This window comes from Sphaerodactylus townsendi, linkage group LG03 (genome assembly GCF_021028975.2).
Source record: "Sphaerodactylus townsendi isolate TG3544 linkage group LG03, MPM_Stown_v2.3, whole genome shotgun sequence".
NCBI lineage: Eukaryota > Metazoa > Chordata > Lepidosauria > Squamata > Sphaerodactylidae > Sphaerodactylus > Sphaerodactylus townsendi.
The window spans coordinates 132,802,574-132,823,345 of NC_059427.1; the positions used below are offsets into that span (position 1 = coordinate 132,802,574).

The following is a 20,772-nucleotide window of genomic DNA, read 5'->3' on the forward strand; positions in this document are numbered from 1 at the left end:
GTTTTGAATTCCCCGGATGTATTGGGCTTCTATGGACAGGAGGTGTTTTTCCGCCCAGTTGAGGACCTTTAGCGCTTCCTTGTGCAGTCTTGGGGATTTTGACCCTCCCTGGTTGTTGAGGTATATTTTGGTTGAGACGTTGTCTGTTCTCACTATCAGGTGTTGCAGTGTTATTTCCTTCTGAAAGTGTTGTAGTGCCAGGAACACTGCTCGCGTCTCCAACAAGTTGATTGGAAGTCTCGCTTCCTGCTTGGACCATGTGCCTTGCACGAATTTTTGATTGAGTGTCGCTCCCCAACCCGATAGGCTCGAGTCTGTGAAGATTTGAGGTCTTTTGTCGTGTAGGTAGCATCTGCCCCGCTGGAGGTTGTTTTTGTTTAGCCACCACTTCAAGCTGTCTCTGACCTGCGATGTCAATTGGAGTTTTCTGTCTCTCTTTCTGATAATGTCGAGCTGAAATGGCCTTAAGAAGAGTTGCAGTGGTCTTGCATGTAGCCTTGCCCATTGGTTGAGATCGATGACCGATATAAACAGTCCCAGTAGGCTTGCCAGTTGAAGCAGCGTTGGTTTTGCCGCTGACAGGATTGCGGCTGTTGCCCTTATTATTTTTGTGATCTTTTCCGGTGGGATAAACAATGCATTCTTTGTGGAGTCTATGATTGCTCCCAGGTGCTCTAATTTCTGTTTTGGGATGAGTGAGCTTTTCTCCGTATTTATCAGAAAGCCGTACTGTTGGAAAGTTTCCTGTACTCTGGCGATGTCCCTCAGACCTTGTAGTTTGGTTTTTGATCTTACTAGAAGGTCGTCTAAATAGGGGTGGATGTGTATCCCCTCTTCCCTGAGCTGGATGATGGGCCCCATGAGAACTTTGGAGAACGTTCTGGGGGCAGTGGCCAGACCGAACGGCAAGGTTCGGAATTGATAGTGAGCTTTTCCTACAGTGAACCTTAGAAATTTTCTGTGGGCCTGATTGATGGGGATGTGTAGGTAAGCCTCCCGGAGATCCAGGGAGGTGAGGAATTCCTCTGGTCTTAGGGCCAGAGCGATGGATCTGAGTGATTCCATTTTGAATTTTGGGAGTCGAATGAATTGATTTACGTATCTTAGGTTCAGCACTGCCCTGCAGTCCCCGTTGCGCTTGGGGACTGTAAAAAAGTGCGAATAGGTCCCTAAGCATTTCTCCTGTGGGGGCACGTGTTCCACTGCCAGGATTTGTAGGAGGTGTTGTACTGCATTTTTTGCTCTTTGGGCTTTTTCCGGGTTCGCGGAGAGGGGGGACGGGACAAAGAGGTGTCGGGGGAAGCTGGTAAACTCGATTACATAACCCGTTGCGATCACCTCTTGTGTCCAGTGGTCGACATGCGCTGCTTGCCAGGTTTGGAGAAAGTTGGACAGCAGCTCCCGGGATATCCCGGGAGTCATTGTTTATTTCCACCAGGTTTAAAGGGCTTTCCCTGTTTGTGGAACGGCTTGAATGTTGGTTTGGCACGAAAGGAGTTCTGGTTGTGCCACGCGGGGCGGTTGTGATCCCTGTTAAACCTGGGTAGTGTTTTCTGGGATCTGAATGTGGTGCGATTTCCCTGTGGGGCAGAAGTCCTATCCTGTCTGACTGTCTTTGGCATAGCTTTCTTTTGGTCTTTTGTTTGAATTAAGACCTGTTCTAGTTCTTTGCCAAAGACGTGTTCCCCATAATAGGAGTAGGCTGCTACTGCATTTTTGGAGAGCATGTCGGCCTGCCATGGGCGCAGCCAGGCGTTACGCCTGGCCACCATGTTAGAAGCCATAGTTCTGGCCGCCATGGCAATCGCGTCTAGTGTCGCGTCTGCTATGAATGCATTAGCTAGGAAAACCCTTTCAATCCCTTCTCTGATTGCTGTGTTTTCTGCAGGGATCATCTCTAGGATCCTTTTAAGCCAGGCCATGGCCGCTCTGGACACCGTGGAGGCGGGTGTGAGTGCCTTAATGGCGGCAGCCAGCCAGTCATGGGACCTGCGTAGGGCAGCTTCTGATCTCCTGTCTAAGGGGTCCTTAATATTGCTGTCCCCTTCCTTCGGCACCAGCGCTCCAGAGTGCAAGACTGCTACTGGGGCCTCCACTGAGGGGACTTTTAACATGGCATGAAATTGTTGTGGTAATAGGTAGACTTTTTTATACGATGGCGGCAGCCCCTTGCGGTTAGTGGGGTTGAGCCATTCGCGCTGAATGCGCTTCACGAAGTATTCCGGTACCGGGAAGAATTTTTGGGCTTCTGAGTCTTGTGGAAAGTAACTGGTGTCTCCCTTAGGGAAGCCTTTCATGGGCTTTGAGGGCTTGTCAATCAGGTCAGGGGTAGGGGGTTCTTCTGCGTCTGCTTGGTCGTGTAGGGCCAGGGCCGAGACCGTTTTCTTTATCAATAATTGGATATCTTCCTGTTTAAAGAATTGAGGGGATTGTTCAGCCGCTTCAGTAACTGGGTCCTCCGTATCTGAGAACCTATCCCCTTCCTCCTGTATCTCCCTCTCGCTTTCTTCCTCTTCCTCCTCTTGTAGAGCAAGAGGGTCCCTATATCGATGGGCCGGGGCTAGCCCCATATTTTTACTAGGCAATTGAGATTGAGGTCTGTTGGCCAAGGCGCGTTGTTCCCTTGCATCCAAGGCTTTTTCAATTTGTTCTTGCAGCATTTGTGCAAATGCAGCAGGGGGCGCCTGTTGCCAGGCCATCAGTTCGCTGTTAGCAGACTGGGAAGCCCCTGGAGCGTCTTGGAGCTCCGTTTCGCTTTCCTCCCCACCACTTTCCCGGGGCCCCGGTACTTGCCCTTGCTGGTTAAGCGTTTGTTCTGCCGCCTCCGCGGTAGAAGTCGAGGGTGGGGTGAACGAGTGCTCCGAATCCCTGTCAGGGTAGGAGAGACTCGTCTGGGAGCTGCCGCTCGCGGCCGCGCCCTTGTGAGGCGTCAAGCTCCCCGGCAGCGTGGTTTTCTTTGCCTTCTTGGGCGGCGGAGGTCCCTCCGCGCGCCCCGCTGCCTTACTCTGTTGGGCCGTTTCGGCCGTCGTGCCCTTCTTCGTCCCTTTTGTGGCCCTAGTGCGCTCTGCGACCGGGCCGACGAAGTCTTCTCTTGGCGGGGTAAAAGAGCCCGACGCCATTTCAATCGGGCGGGGTCTTCTCGTTCCCGCCTTTTTTGCCTCCAGGCACTTCTGCTCCGGAGCAGGTTTGTGGAGGATTTTTTAATCCCCCTTTGAATGCCTGAGGATTTTTTGTTAAGTGCCGGTCTCAAGCATACCAAAAACCACACACATACGTTTGAGAGTGCGAGAGCCTCTAAAAGCACAGCCTCCCTGCTAGGCAGGAAAAAAATACTGAAGGAAAATGGCCTCGAGGGCAAAGAAGGGGAAGTGACCCGTTAAAAGTTAAAACTACTTCCTGCCTCCTTGCTATTGGTGGAGAAGACACCCATCTAAGATGTCTCCCACCTACAGTAGAAAGAAATATTCAAAAACATTTAACCTGCTGATGCCTCAATTAATGTAATTTTATTGGTATCTATTTTTATTTTTGAAATTTATCAGTAGCTGCATTTCCCACCCTAGACTTATACTCGAGTCAATAAGTTTTCCCAGTTTTTTGTGGTAAAATTAGGTGCCTCGGCTTATATTCAGATCGTATTATACTCGAGTATATACGGTAAGTGTCTTGATTGATAGGGAAAGGAAGGGAGCTTCCTGGCTTTTCCTTATGAAAAGCTCTACTAGCAGAACAGGCAGGAGGGAGGAAATCTGCCCCTTTCCCCCTCCTCACTGCAAATAATTTTCCTAACTTCAGTTTTGCACTGCACCCTACATGTATTTGCACTATATGCAAAGAGAATGTCACCTTCTCTTATAGGTGCAGGAACAATACCTAAGAATATCTAAGAGCCTGGGAAGTCCAACAAGAGGAAAGAAGCCAGAAGAACCAAATCCTGAAGACCAAACTTGAATGTATGCAACCTATGTCAGGAATATGACTAGAATGTTGCTAGAGCTCAATTAAATCTAAGAATTTGTCATCACACCCTACTTATTAGGTTAGGGAATACTACATCTAGCGACCAAAGCTTTCCATAAATATGGTATACCTCCCATATACAAGATTTTGGATTAGTCCATGCTTACATGGAACACAGTTTAGGATTTTTCCAGTCCAAGCCGTGCTTATTTGTCAGCTATGATTACAATGTAATAAAGTTCAGTTAGAATGGTGTGCATATTGAGTCCCTAGGAATTGCCAATTGACCACAGATTGCAAAAGGATGGATTGTGGTACTACATACGTTGGAGTAAAATCACTGGCTTTATTTTTCCCCTGCACTGCCTTGCACCCTTTCGTCATCAAAGTTGCTCCTGAAGGGTTAGAGTCTGGCAGGAGATGATGAACATGGGGCTGATAAGAATTGACAAAAAAAAACAACCCCACCTCCTAATTATATGCAAGTGAAGCAAAAGTGGAGAGGCAACTGCTGTTGATTTACCCTTCCCACAGCAGCCCTCTACCATTCCTAGGTGTTCCCAACCCTCAGGAACAACTGGGGGGGGGGGGCAAGAACTGCTGGGTGAAGATAAAAGTTCCGTATTCCATTTGCAGTTGGCTGGATCCAAGCCATGACTCTTCTGTCAGTGACATGTGGTGGAAGAAAGTCTTGTAAAGTCACAGCCAACTTATGGCATACACGGGTAATTTTAAAAGCTCTCTGGTAGACTCTGAGATCATGATGGTTAAAACCTCCCTCTCCTGTAGGTGCTTGCTTAATGAGAAAAATGGATTGTCTCTTCCCCACAATGATGTATTTACTGACATTTCTAAAACAGGCAATTGGAATTGACTGATTACATGAATATGAATTAATTACATTAAAAAAACAGGCTTGCCTCTTTTTTTACTGTTTCTGCTTATCAGGAGAACTCTGGTAAAGATGACCATCTTTCTATATAAGCAGAAAAGCCATGTTTCTGATATTGAGTCTGACAATGCACTATAATTCTTAGGGATCACATCTGCACTGCAGTGTTCAATTTTGAAAGGAGGTTTTGCAGGTCATTATCTCAATATCCCAAGATTTGCCCTAATTCTTGTACTAATTCCATAAATGTAGGAATAGAAATGTCATGCTTCTCCACAGGGGCATAAATTATTAAATGTTAAAATTGCTAAATAAAGACTCATTTATCACTGAGATATTTCTGCACATGTCTAAACAACCAGACCAGTGATAAGGTGGGGAGTCTGTTATTGAGTGCCAAGACAGGAATGAGGGTTCCTAATCCCCTTCTCTGTAGCTAAGACTGTAATGACTAAAAGGTGAATTATAAAAATTTAATGGTTTAAATTGTTATTTTTAAAAATGAAATTTACATCATCATTGCTCCATAAAATTCAGAAAACTATCAGCACATAATACTATTATATTCTCAGCATCCTGGACTCTACGCCATGCATATTACTTGTCAGCAGAAAGGTCAAACTGGAGACAGATAATATATTAATCTAGTATTTTATTTAAAAGGGACTAGGTCAGAATCTGATCTATTTGTTAAAATCCTACGTATCTGGGATTCACAGATTATTGTAATCCACTTAACAAAATTAGATTGTATGCCACATTTTAGGGCTGCAAATGTAAAATTCCACTTAATTTTTGGGCACTTTCAGCTAAATTAGCAGCAGAGTGGCATTTACTTTTAGTAATGTAATTCTGATTAATTAGTTTGTGGATATATCAAATTTGTAGCATCTCCTAATGAATCCATTTTGCTTTTTTGAGTTGTTGACTCTTTGCAATTACTCTGCCTAAACAATAGTAAACATTTTAGAATTATGAATCATTAGCGAAATGAGTCTAATTACCACATTTAAAGTGCCCTCTTAGGCAGATTTACACCACTGAGATCAACGGACTTAGAAGGATATGTGTTTAGGATGGCAATGCTAGTATGAGCATTTGTTCTGTTCATAGAACTCTCTGGAGCATTCGCAAAACTGAAGAAGACAAACACTATGCAAGGAACCCTCAGTTAATGCTGGTATCAATTTTCCCTCAGCAGTACATAATTTGAATAAAAAGAACAGGATAATGTCCTAATCTCTGTCCCAATACGTACTTTCTTACAGTACACATTGGATGTGTGTAAAGTGCCATCAAGTCACAGCCAACTTATTACAACCCCATATGGTTTTCAAGGCAAGAGACTGCCTTTCTCTAAACAACCCTGGCGTTCCTTGATAGTCTCCCATTCACCAGGGCTGACCCTGTTTAGCTTCCAAGATTTGATGAGATCAGGCTAGCCTGGGCTACTCAGGTCAGGGCACAGTAATGCCGAAACAACAGCATACAATGAGATTGAGAATGATGTAATTAAAGAGCCAAGTTATTTCTCCTCACTCCCTGCAATTCTCGCTCGTACAATTTAATGCAAATTGGCTTCAACAGTATAAAACTATCATGTCTTTTCGTCATTAAATTTGCCTGAGGAATTTAGAAAGGATGGCCACACTAATGGTGATCTGTGTCCACTTTTCTACGCTCCTGTATTTTAGCTGTCAAGTTATAAGAGTTATACAAAATACTGTAATGCACATAGAGCTGAAAACAGTCTGAAAAACAACATTGTGGTTTTCATATACCAGTCTTAACAGTCATCACTGGTAAACGGGTTTGTTGCACGTTTTCTTTTGCTTTTGGGCAATATTGACTTTTGGAAACAAAACTGTTTTAAGTCCAAACATTTATAAAAACTCTCCTTTTACTACAATGTTAATGGCATCTTTACCAGTCATTTTTTTAAAATCCAACTATATTTATATGCCTGAGGATGCAGTTTGCTACTTTTTTTCTAACATTGGGCACTGGAAATGACAGTTTGAGTAAAAGTGAAGTATACCTTCTTTTAAATTAAAAAATATACCAAACAGTACAATTCTGTGAATCCACCAAGTTGTACATAATGTTGATCTGGTACAAAAAGTATTGCGTATGTTGAAAATTTCCCCCAATTTTCATTTTTGGAGAATATGAGAAGTAGTAAAGACATCCAGCTTTGAACATTTCAGCAATTTTGTATATCTAGTATATGGATAAGATCCTATCCTTTGGAAGATGTTAATTTCAAAGTTTGTTGGGAAGGAGAGATGTGAACAACATGGTGGCATCTGTACTGGTACATGAGCTATCACGGATTCTTATTGGCTTGGGAACCACATGCAGTTCTCCTGAGCACTGTTCCCCCTTGTGGTACTTGCCAAGTTTCAGGAAAGTGGGCTTGGCTGTTGACAGGTAGTTCCCACCTTGAAACAGTTGCTAGTGGAAGAATGGGTAAGTTGAAAGCCCATCCTAAGGTCCAGGCCTCATGCTAGGAATGGAAGTAAACATAGCTATTATGGTTGATGGTAATTGCTGATTTGGCTCTCTATAAGACATGGAGTGAATGCCACTGGCTTAAATGTTTTCATTAAATTTTGTGGGTACAAGAAAAATACCCCAACTAGAGAAGCAAATAGACACAGGAGACCCAACATAATGTATCTTGTCTATAGAATGTAGTAGTATCACTACATTGCAAAACCTGCTTCCAGGGTACATACACAAATATACTGAATATATTAAATAGCCTTATACCGAGTCACACTCTTAGTATACTAAGATTGATATTGGCTACTCTGACTAGTTGCTGCCATCCAGGGTATCAAGTCAAGGTTTTTCACATCACCCTGCAGGCTGATTCATTTAATTGGAGATGCTGTGGGTTGAAATCAGGACCTTCTTTATAGAAAGCAAATTCTCTACCACTGAACCACAGCCCCAACCCTCATCTGACATTTTAATTCCACAAACAGATCCAAGAAGTTGCACTAGTTGCCTTATATTATTATTCAACTGTTCCATGAAAGTCTTTCTAGACAATCCAAGTGAACCTTTAAGTCCAATTGACTTATGTTATATAATCTGCCTTGAATCTCACTGAGAAAAGTGAACTATAAATAATGTAAATAAGTAAATAGTGTTTTGTTTGCAGTGGGAGGTTAACCAAAGGTTGCATGCAGTCAATCTCTGCATTTAAAGCAGTTAACCAGCAATAACAATGTTATGGTGGAATCACATCCAGGAAAAAGACCATGGAAAAGAACTATATTTTATCAACATCAGCAATATTTATCAACATATCAACATATTTATCAACATCAGCAATAATCAGAGGACCGCTCACCCCTTCCCACTGCCTATCAATGTTGCATATGCAACAGTTTATTGGAAATGTCCATCAGCAGCGTATTTTGGGCATAGAAAGCTATATTTGAGAAAAAGACTAAAACAAACAAACAAACCAAGAGCAACGGGCCTCAGAAACCTGTGAGTAAACACTTAAACCTCCCTGGTTTTCAAATCAAAGACTTAGCAGCAGCCATTCTCAAACAGATGCATTACAATGTATATATGAAATGTGAGATGGTGGAACAGGAACTGTTCAAAAACCTGATAGCCTCAATCAAAGCCCAAACTGAGGTTATGGTTTCTTCTCATCCTAAGCGATATTGTTTTTGTATCCTTGTCTACCTCAAGTATAACTGTTATTGATTAATGCCCCTTTTAAGAGTTCTTGCAAAAAGATTCCAATTGATTTACCCAGATTTAATAATACTACAGTCCTTTCATTTGTCTGAAGTCAATTATGCCATTAGAGGGAGAACAGCAATGCTATATGTATTGTCGAAGGCTTTCATGGCTGGATTCAATTGGTTGTGGTGGGTGTTCACAGTCTGAATTAGATCTTGTTCCTAACGTTTCGCCTGCATCTGTGGCTAGCATCTTCAGAGGTGTATTACAGAGAGAAGTCTGTTACACACTGTGAAGATGCCAGCCACAGATGCAGGTGAAATGTTAGGAACAAGATCTATCAGACCACAGCCACACAGCCTGGAAAACCCACAACAACCAACAATACTATAGGCTAGGTCAGGGGTCTGTAACCTGCGGCTCTCCAGATGTTAATGGACTACAAATCCCATCAGCCCCTGCCAGCACAGCCAAATGGCCATGCTGGCAGGGGCTGATGGGAATTGTAGTCCATTAACATCTGGAGAGCCGCAGGTTACAGACCCCTGGGCTTGGTCATGACGTTTTCAAATAGTAAGCATCCTTGCTCTACTATAACGCCACTTTAAAAATGTCATTCTGGGTCCACAGGTCTGCACCTTTAAATCTATAGAAATTCTGCCCATACATTTAAGATGTGAATTGCAGATTTGGTATATGTATCTCCTGCAACAGGGCTATAATAGCTTTATGTTAAAAAAACAAAAAAGCTTGGGAGGAAGCATTGTAACAGTGGTGGCAAACCTTTGGCACTCCAGATGTTATGGACTACAATTCCCATCAGCCCCAATTGGCCATGCTGGAAGGGGCGGATGGGAATTGTAGTCCATAACATCTGGAGTGCCAAAAATTCGCCACCACGGCATTATAACATGCCAGGATCTACCATCATCCAAAGAGTCTTCCTCCAACTTAAGTGTGTCTTTCATTGGAGGAAGAGCCACCTGTTGGAAGAAGGTGGCTTCGACTGGAAGAAAGCTTCAAACTTTGTCAATGGAGCGGTAGGATAGCAGCAAGAGGCATCAGTACAGTCATCTCCATTTTATGGGCAGAATTTGAACAGAATTCTGCGCCTCCATTCCTTAACATTCCATTCCTTAGACTTCCTCCTAGAGGCTAGGATAGTGTTGGTGACTACCTCACTCAGACCACCTTTACTCAAGGTCCTCCTTTCAATCTCCATGTAGTTAAAGTCAATCTATCTGGGTTTGGATGCAGAATGGGTCCTTGTTGTAACATGTCCCTGCTCAGTGGAAGACACAGAGGTGGTTGCATTGACATCTGGAGAAGGGTTGAGAATCACAGATGTTGGGGCAATTAAGGAGCTACTACGATCACTTCTGCTTGCTCCTTCCAGATATGGCAAAATAGATTGGGTAGTACTGGCATGGGAGGAAAGGCATACAAGAGTTCCTGTGGCCAAGGAGACATTAGAGCAACTGTTGCAATGGCTGTTGGATGGAAGTATCAAGTGAAGAATTGGGCATTGGAGGGTGAGATGAACAGATGAACAGGTTGATAAACAGATGGGATGTCCCATCTGCTAAGTCACCCATTTGAAAAGGGCCTTCTTTAGTTCCCACCCTCTTTTCTAGATGTCCTGGCAGCTAAGCCAGTCCACTTGTTGTACAAGCCCTACATGTGTCCCACTAAGCCAGTCCACTTGTTGTACAAGCCCTGCATGTGTCCACACATATAGAGAGGAGATTCTTCTCTGCCCACATAAGTATCTTGAGAGCCACCCTGTGTAAAGCCAAGGACCTGGATCCCGCTTTGTGGTTTACGTGGCATTTTGTGGCAATGTTGTCAGTTCTCACCAATACATGGGATTGATTGATTCTGGAACTGAAGGCCAGCAGAACAAGATGAATGGCTCTCATCTCCAGTCTGTTGATGGGTGGGGATGTCTCCTTGGAAGACATTGCCCCTGGACCGGTATTCCCTTGATCACAGCTCTCCAGTCAGAGAGACTGGTATCCGTGAACATTTTGATGGGGGGGTTGAATGCAGTAGGATTTGCCCTGCAAGACATTTGGCCCACCAAGTTCAGCTGTGTTTGAGAAATTCAGCTTCCAGGAAATTTTCTCCTGGTAAGGTCTGAGCAGTTGTTGTAGAGGTCTGCAATGAAGCCTGCCCCATTGATTGGCATCTATGTTGGCCATCAGAAGCCCCAAGAGAGATGATGGAACCACTTTGACCGAATAATCACAATTGATTGATCTTTTTAATCTTTTGCTTGGTAAGAACTTCTTCACTCTGGTGTCTATGATGACCTCCAAGAGTTCCAACCTTTGAACTGGGTTCAGGAAGCTCTTCTTGAGGTTCACCAGGAATCCATGTTCCCGAAGGCAACACAGGACCTTCTGGGTGTCCAACTTGGATTGGTGGAGAGATTGCGATAAGAAGATAATCAAGATAGGGATGGAGATGTTCTCTGTTCTCCAAATCCACAGGGATTGGGGGGGGGGAGAAGGGAGGGGAATGAAAAGTGAAAGAGAAAGGTCTGGATCAGGGTAGATTATACAAGTATTAGAAAGGGTAGTAAGTATGAAAAGAAAGTAGAAAAGATACAGAAAAAAACCACGAAAAGCACAGGCAACCTAATGAGCTGCTCTCCCCTGACTAGGCAGGAAAAAACGAAGGAAAGATGGGCAGTCTCACCGCAATTAGGAAGGAGAAAAAAATCATGTCCTGCCTCCCCAATTGGATGGTGTGAACACCATAAGAAGTCGTCCGCTCAGAGGGAGAAGTATAGTGTCCAGATTACACAAAGTGATAGTGCCACTTTATTCTAATCTGATCAGATAATACTTGGAGTACTGTGTTCAGTTTTGGACATCACAATTTAAGAAACATATTGATAAACTGGGATGTGTCCTAAGGGGGTCAATAAAGATGAGGAGGGGGTTGGAGACCAAGTAGTATGAGGAAAGCTTGAGTGAGCTTCATGTGTTTAGCTTGACCGATTGGAGGCGATTGACCGATGATGTGATAGACATCTTCAAATATTTAAAGAGCTGTCATATCAAGGATGGAGCAAAGTTGTCTTCTGATGCCTCAGAAGATCAGACCGGAACTAACAGGTTGAAATTAAATTTAAAAAGTTCTCCACTAAACATCAGTAAGTACTTCCTGACAGAGTGGTTCCTCAGTGCAACAGACTTCCTTGGGAGGTAGTAGGTGCTCCTTCTTTCGAGGTTTTTAAGCAGAGGCCACCTGACAGCAATGCTGATTCTATAACTCACTATGAATTGAAGCACATTGTGAGAGGGAGAGCAAGAAAGGATGAGCCAGTGTGCAGCTCTTAGGGCCCTTACTTATATGCCCAGGGTAATGCCAAACACAGCTTTGGGGTCAGGAAGGAATTTTCTTCCAGGCAAGATTGATCCAAGGATCCCGGAGGTTTTATGCTTTATTCTGGACAGAGAGCAGGTGTCACTGGGTGACAGAGGTGGGTAGTTGTGAATTTCCTGAACTACACAGTGGGTTGGACTAGATGACCTTTGGGATCACTTCCAGCTTTATGTATTTCCCATTCTCCCTCATTCATGTGGGTCTTTCCAAGGATTGGAAATGGATGAAACTGCTAGGGATATGAAATGCAGAAAAGATCCATGTAGGAGGCAGGGAGCAACTTTCAGCTACCCTCCTCCAGTTTGGAGATTTACACTGTTGATACAACGAACTCCTTTAATAAGACCTACCTTCTTCATATACTTGATATAATTAACTTCTGTAATAAATATACAACTTCAACTGAGAAAAGTGATATAAGAAAAAGAAGAAGAAGAAGAGTTTGGATTTATACCCCACTTTTGTCTCTTTCCCTTCCTCTACCCACAACAGATATTGTATGAGGTAGGTGGGGCTGAGAGAGTTCTGAGAGAACTGTGACTAGTCGAAGGTCACCCAGCTGGCTTCATGTGTAGGAGTGGGGGGGAAAACCTGATTCACCAGAGCAGAGTCCACTGCTCATGTGGAGGAATGGGGAATCCAACCCAGTTCTCCAGATTAGAGTCCACTGCTCTTAACCACTACTTCATGCTGACTTATATAATGACCACCTAACATCACCATGAAAATAACTGAGTGAAATTCCAATTAATTCCTGCAGTCAAGAAAAATGAAAAATGATCCCCCGGGTAAAAAGCACAATGGGAAGAGGATGCAGTAGGAATTTTTATGTTATATTTTAACTCCGAGGACAATTCCTTGACTCACCATTGTATTCAGATTTCAGGTGGATTTAGCTGCCAGAAAGAAAACGTTTTGCAGTACCTGCTACACATTCTCTATAACCAAAAACTGAATCACCCCTGATGGTGACGTCCATTTATAATTTCTCACAAAGAGAAAACCAGAAGCCCATGCAGCCACCTTGCATCTTCCATGGAACAATTGTTTTGAACGCTGCCATTGTGGCTACATTTTTTATTGAATACAGTATGATTCCCTCTCAGGTGTTTATTTCTACTGTGCTTCATAAGTCAATTAATTGTGTTCCAGTGAGAGAACCAGTGTAGTATAGTGGTTAGAGACCCATATTCAAATCTGCATTCTGCCATAGAGGTTTGCTGGGAAACCATGGCCTAATCACATACGCTCAGCTCAACTACCCCACACAGGTGTTGTAGGAATAAAATGGAGAAGAAAATGATGTACGCTGCACTGGATCCCCACTAGGGAGAAAGGTAGGGCACAAATGAAGAAAATAAAATAAAATAAATATTCCCATAACTGTCTGTGAATTAAACCTTGGATTATGTTCCTGCTTTTTATGGATTGATGAAAGGCAATGAACAAGGGCTCTGATCACTTAACAGATGTATTCTACACTGCTAAAGCTTATAAACAATGAATGTGTTTGGAACTTTCTCTTTTGAAACAGACAGAAGCCCAACTGGATGAAAAGAACCCCCAAAACAGACATTTCCCAGAAAAGTACCTGCAAAGTTACCACCTTCAGAATTACCACCACTTCCCCACACTTACATTACTATACATAACCTTCAGGAAGAGAAATGAAGACGCACTGAAGACTTCATAATAGAAGCCCTAAAAGGTAATATATGACATAGGGTGTCTTGATATCACCCTACCTTGCACAGGAAGAAGTACAATGGTCAAGGCAGCCACATGCCTGCTTGGATTACTGAGCCTCAGATCTTGATCTAATGTAGCTTGTAGGAATGACAATACCTGAGAAAGAGTAGCATTTGTACCTGATGCCTTACACTTTTTACATCATCTGGCAACTGCTTTCCGACATGAAATAGTATGATCTTGAAATTGATGTTTTGTGAAAAACCAACAGGATGAATTACCTCCTGCAGGCTTGGCCCCTGACGTAGCAGGTCAGCAGAGATTCGAAACATCCATGGCTTCTGTGCTGAGAAGCCCACTAGCTGCGAGAATCAGGGCTATCATTTGCAGTCAGCCATCACACAAAGCCTGCTTGCTCACCTCTCAGTTTCCATATGCTTCTGATGAAAGTGTAAAGAATCCCAGCAACAGGAGCATTGGTTTATTTTATTTTTCTAGTACACTTAAAATGGATGAAGAACCTGGCCAGCTAAGTTTTCCAGAGGTGAAAAGGTCTCAAGCAGATTTTTACAGATTTTACAGAAAATCATCTTGAGAGCCCTTTCCAAACACTGTCAGCTTAATCAATGCGCCTGTAGGTGGTGACTCTGCTGGTCTGCGCTCCTGTGAGTGGAGCCAGCTGAATCTCTGTTCAAGTTCTCCATCTGTAGGGCCTCTGCATCTGGTCATCCCACCTCACCCCACCCTAGTCTGTTTATACAGGCCTTCACTATCACAGTGTCAATCTTGTGTCAATCTTTAAGTACTGAACTCTAGCTTTTGGGATGAAGTTCCAAGCAGTTGAAACACACCCTCCTGTGAACACAGCCCTTGCATAAGGGAATTCAGGCTCTTGAACCTCCCATTCATGCAGGCTGGCATTCATGCCAATCTTGAAGATCTCCTTGATCTGAACAGGATTGCTCCTTAGTAGAGGAATACCTAGAGCTGACCATTCCATGATGTGTTGGTGACACAGTAACCCATCAATTGGAGAGCAATGCCACTTTGAAAGGGAAGCTCAGCCCACTGAGGGGTTTCAAATGCACAGGTACCCAGGCAACAGAATCTATGCAGGTGGTCAGACACACCTGGATTTGAGCCAGATCTTATGTTCTTGAGATCATTACCTGCTGGGCTGATCTAATCTTCTGTCCTGCACAATGAAAAGCCTTCCTTTGCTTGATCTAATGACAGACCCTAGATGCTAGAGTCACCTAGTTGGTGACAGTTTCCACACTGACCTTGCTATCTACAGGGTTACTCCCAGGCTATAGTCTTCATTGTTACTCATACTTCTATTCAGATGCCCTCAACTATTGACCTGGTTGCCGCCTTTGTTACTTACAGACAAGGTTTCCCCACCCACCCTGGACACTCCCCACACACCCTGGACAGATATATACTCCAATTGCTTTTCCAACATCAGATCCTCTGAAGATGCCAGCCACAGATGCAGGCGAAACGTCAGGAGAGAATGCTGCTAGAACACGGCCATACAGCCCGGAAACCACACAGCACCCAAGTTTCCACACTGATGATGAAGCTGTGATACATTCATGACTGAACTGTATAGGCTAAACTTCTCACTGTCCTATCTCTTTAGGGGAACCTGATGAACAGGTTGTCTAAATGGGGATGAACATGAATGTCCCTTGTTCTCATGGTACTAAAGTTACCATAAACTTGGTAAATAAGCTGGGGGGCTGAAAAGTGATTGGTAAGAAGGAAGTTAAGTTTAGAGAATTGTTTCGCCCTGACAGCACAGCAGACACGCTGCTTTTCTGATTAAAGAAAAAAGCAAACTGGAGGGAACTAAGTTACTCCCCGCCTTCTGCTACTGATGGGAGGACCAACCCATCAGTTACAGATGCCATCCTACTCTGACTGAGAACAACATACTCGGGAAACCCTAAACCAAACAGAACCTTAAAAACTCTGACTAAATTTAAGCACTTTTGCTAAAACACTATCTCTCTCCCACCACCCTTTAATTCTTTTAGACTCTTCTCTTTTTTAAACAATGGCTATAAATATTTGGGTGATAAGAATATACAACAGTGGATGTCTAGAAAGTTTTTAACAGCCTAAAAACGCACACTAACTTTGCCAAAGGCGGAAGGGAATAAACAGGGTAACATTGGAAAATGTATCACTGTTCAATAGCAGAACAGAATCCACCAACAGAACAAAACAGAAAATAACCATATGTCTAATAACCTGTCAAATAAATTAAATTTACCCAAGTGTCATTACTTACAAATATATGAACAACACAAATTATGGTTGTGGTGGGTTTTCTGGGCTGTGTGGCCGTGGTCTGGTGGACCTTGTTCCTAACATTTCGCCTGCATCCGTGGCTGGCATCTTCACAGTGTGTAACAGACTTCTCTCTGTAATACACCTCTGAAGATGCCAGCCACAGATGCAGGCGAAATGTTAGGAGCACGATCCACCAGACCATGGCCACACAGCCCAGAAAACCCAGCACAACCAGTTGAATCCGGCCGTGAAAGCCTTCGACAAGACACTGAACACAAATTATACTCACAATGCATCATGCACACATCCAAGTTGTGCCCATTGTCCCAGAAATACTGGAGCCTCAAGGCTCACAGAATCGAATAGACAGGACTCTCCCTGACATGACATCCAGCCTCCCTCTCCAACTGCTTTATCTTCTGGTCTGCTGCTACATCTCTGCATAGCAGGGTTCTGCCACCATGCTGCAAGATGTAGTGTGACACTGGCATGAGGAGCTTACTTTCCTGTAGCTTTCCTGGAAGTGAGTACTGCATTTTATTATGCCCTTATTACTGTAATTGTGAAAATATAATCTGTAATATTATAGCACTGAATTCCAATCCTGAGCTTTAACCAACTGTCTATTGTAATAAACAGCTGGCTAGTTTGAGCACAGTACATTTCCAATGATGCTCCAGCCTGACTCCAACGTCCCCAAATTCTAGATATTAATTCAGACACCACATTAGAAAGGCAAATCACATTCTGAGATATTTCAGAAATATTGTCAATCCACAGCTTGCAAATTTCAGACTTGCACTTTCTTCTGCACGTCCTCTCATGATCTCTGGCTATTGGCAAACTACATTTCGTAGTTCTCTTTCACAGCAGAATCTTAAACCCTGATCAGTCCATTCACCAGTGTTGTTTGGAGAGGAACGGCAAACCAGTTTGTTACTTAGGCTCCAAAAGCAAAACTAGGATATCTAGGAGGATGCATGCAAGACTTGAGGCTCATTTACACAGCATCAAGCCTCGTTTGCCTGTGTTTAAGCTAAGTCATGTCTAATTACATAAATTCTCCACTCTGTGATCTTGCACCAAATAATTCCAGTCATTGAACTGGGCCAACTGTGGCTAAAGCTAGTAAAGCAGAAAGCCCATGTATTCAGAGCTGCATTTCTTCTAACCAAAGATCTGACTACAAGGCAACACTACAGCTGTATTTCATTTTATACTTTAAGAACAAAAGGGCTGCTAAAAACCAGAAACTGTGTAGAAGTGAAAATGAGTACACTTGATAAAGCATTTAACTTGCTTCAAGAAGTTTCCTATCACTAACACTGAAAAATATACTAATGACCCTACGTACAGGAAAGAACCAGCCCCTGGCAATCTGATACCACCTGCAGGTACACTGCTGGCATGCTGGCTCATAGGGTTTGACTTTTACTTGTGTCAAGTGGCTGGTTCTTGTTTTTTGTTGCTGTGGTTGTTTTTCACTACATAAACTGCCACACTTCGAAGGTTATCTTTGTGCCTTCCATTAGTATTACTGCAGTTTTAATAGGTGCTCTTAAAATAAGATACTTTTAAAATTTTAATTACCAAAAAAGGCCAGTGATCTGCCTGTTGAACTACTGTTAAATCTTATTAAAACTGGGAACAGCATCTATTGTCCTTTGATTGTGAGGATGGCTTTCAGATGAAGCTTTTACTTTCAAGATTCTGTAATAACACTGATACAAGGAATGCATTTCCTCACTAGCTCAAATGTTTTATACAAACACCCCATAACGACAGGTGCAATTACAAGAAGTTATTGCCTGCATTTGAACTGTTTACATTCAGGAGTTCAGTGCAAGATGGAAAGGAAAAAATTTCAAAAAATACTGAATACAACAAGGATAGTCACTATGACAACCAAACTCCCACTTCACACAAATGGGTGGTAAATAATTCTATTGAAATCTCATTCACTAAAATAAACAACGTCAAAAATCCCCCCACAAAAAGCAAATAGCACAAACTTGTTGTTTTTACAGGGCCCTTATAGTTTCATCTCAATTGTTTTGGTATGACTGTGATTCAAAGAAAACCTGCTTTTTCCAACTGTGATTATTGACACACATTTCTCCCTACTGAAACGAATTATAATTTGGAAATATTACATGGAAATGTACAATACATTTTGACTACACTCGAAAAGCAAAAACATTCCTTAACGTCTTTTAAAAATCAGGTTTAAAAGGCATATACTACTATTACACATGCTGCTTCCGTAACATTTACTTACATAACTATCCTCCTGTTCAGGAACCAGTATTTCCGTCTGTTTCTGTCATATCCAATAGGTTCATGTCGAATATACGGTTTATTTTTTTGGATTTCAGCAATACAGTCCGTTACACCAGGCACCTTGTGTGCTACACAAACTTCGCACTGCCATTCGTCCTCTGGTACCTCTTCAAGAGGTGGCTTCACACACTCTAAGTGGTACACAGCTGAGCAAGTCTCACAGCAAAGCAAATCCCCCAGTTTGTGACAAACTCTACAATGGTCATCGTATTGTATTACACCTTCTGACATCAATTCCTCACGTGCAATGTTTGTTGTAAGAAACTGATCCACTAAAAACTGCAGAACTTTGATTTTATTCTCAACAGGTCCATAAGGGTAGTCCTCTGCCTCTTGAAAAGGAAGAACATGATGATATTCCTTGTCACTCTCACAATACACCCGCAGGACCTCAGGCCATGTCATCCCATCTATGAAATACAACGTGGAATTTACACTATCTTTGAGGTCAGCAGGTCCAAATGTAGTATTTGAAGTGTCTTCTTCACGTAAAACAGCTTTTAAAAGCACTATATGCATTTCCGCCATAAGCGTACACTGCTCCTGACTCACCAGAGCAGCACAAAAGTCCTCAAAACGAAAAGGGGACAAGCGTAAAACAGTGCCAAAGTTCCGCAGTACCTCATAGATGGCAATAACATTCATTATATGCTCACTAGGCACCATTAAGTCCTCTGAGGATTTAGGCAAGTCAAGGGGAGGGATATCCTTTTCTTCCAGTATTGGAGAACGTGGACGATGTACTCTTTGTCTCCTCCTCCCTGTAAACAAAAGAAACAAGCAAGGTTTCATTCATGAAAAACAACAATAGTTAAATCCACTAGTTCACATTCAAACTTCCACTTGTTATGTTGCAAGCAGAACTCCTCTGCACTGGTTCCACCCAAGCCAAACTCCCAAAAAACTGTGTTTATTTTAAATTCTATTTGAAACTAACAATTTTGTGGAAATTCTTTGTGAAAACTAGACAGAGAAGAATTAATTGTTATTAAAACATAAGGTAACAGACAGTCAGTCTTCTTTACAATCACAGACCAGCATAAGGTACATAAAATACAGCCAATTAAAATATAAAATATATTAGAACAATAAAGATATATCTAAAAGGATCTGCTGGATAAAAAAAATGGAACACCAGAAAAGTATAGGAACATGTTAAAAGGAAACAAAAAGCTCAAAAACTAAAAAAGGGATAGCCAGAAGGGAATAATGAAATTGTCAGACAGAGGACTCTCACTATCAAATCACAGTATACTCTAAAAGGGTTGATTATACACTGGTGTTCTGCCCGGCACTAAAGGGAGATTCTCTTTGGGGCAGAACTTCTGTTATGAACGCCTTTCCCCACTCCTCACACTCACTGCGCAGCAGATCTCATAATCTCTGCTGTTTGTGAGAGCAGGCAGAGAGCAACCTTTTCCCCTGCTTTGCAGGGAAGATGGAACATATGACCCTGTGTTATTCTTTGCTTAGGCGTTTTTTGTTCACTCCTCCCCCACTCTACTTTTGCCTTCCCTGATGATCAGGAGGGCTTTTAAAAACTTTATTATTATTTCAACTTCAACCTTTTGTACCATATTAGATCTATTGAAATAATGATTGATTTAATATAGGAATATTGAAATACCAAGGAATATCGAAACAAGTCTCTCTCTACACTGGCAGCAACAGTAGCAGAAAGAATGTGGTTTGGGGTTTTTTTTGGGGGGGGGGGATATCAGTTCTAGGACATGGTCCCCTTCTTCAGCAGAGTGTGGTCCAGGGAACTGATCTTTCATTTGGGGGGATTGTTTTTGGAAAGCTCAGCAAAGAGCCCTGAGGTATGCATTCCATGAATAAGGGGCCTAAGACAACCATATCATTTATTAAGCCTGATTTATGGTACAGACCATCCTATGGCGTATTTCCAGTTCTACTGTACAAATCCTGCCAACACAGTATGTTATATCTGGATTAGTATCTGTAACACCAAGGAACTATAAAATTGTTCTGTGTGACCTGGAAATCTGTGAAACAGTGGCAAAATAAAACTAGTACATATATTTTTATAATACTGAGATTTGTGAAGCACATGGTCTATATGGTTTCTATGTGTCTCCCCCATAAGAAATCTTCCTTTATTGGCCTTCAAAGACAGCTGAAGGGAGTACACAGCAACATGTCCGAGTAAAAAGCACTCCAAGATTTAGGTATTTCAAGATTAGGTAAATATGCCAAAGGAAAGATAAAGGTAACAGATGTATTTTTAAAATCAGCATGTTTATTTCATCACTTCCCTATATATTCCTAATAGAAAATTCATACCTAAAATTAAAAAATGTAATATCCTAACCTAGTAATTAATAAACAGATTTCAGTAAAATTTTGAAAACCAGCCGTAAGAAGGCTCATAAATGTCATTTGGCTACTTAAAGAAGCCAAACAATTCTTTTCTAAAGAGCAAGGCGATTAAAAAAATGGAAATGAAAGTGACAAATGCCAGATGATTA

The 20,772-nt window shown here is 42.4% G+C and overlaps 1 protein-coding gene across 9 annotated transcripts in view; it reads right to left on the reverse strand.

The window, feature by feature from the left end:
* The window catches only part of BPTF (bromodomain PHD finger transcription factor), an 85,639-nt gene that overhangs the window by 53,995 nt on the left and 10,872 nt on the right, over positions 1-20,772 (reverse strand). For all 9 annotated transcript variants that reach the window (XM_048490786.1, XM_048490794.1, XM_048490793.1 and 6 more), the window contains exon 2: positions 18,222-19,044. In XM_048490786.1, the coding sequence (XP_048346743.1) occupies positions 18,222-19,044 (823 nt within the window). The remainder of the gene's footprint in view (positions 1-18,221; positions 19,045-20,772) is intronic.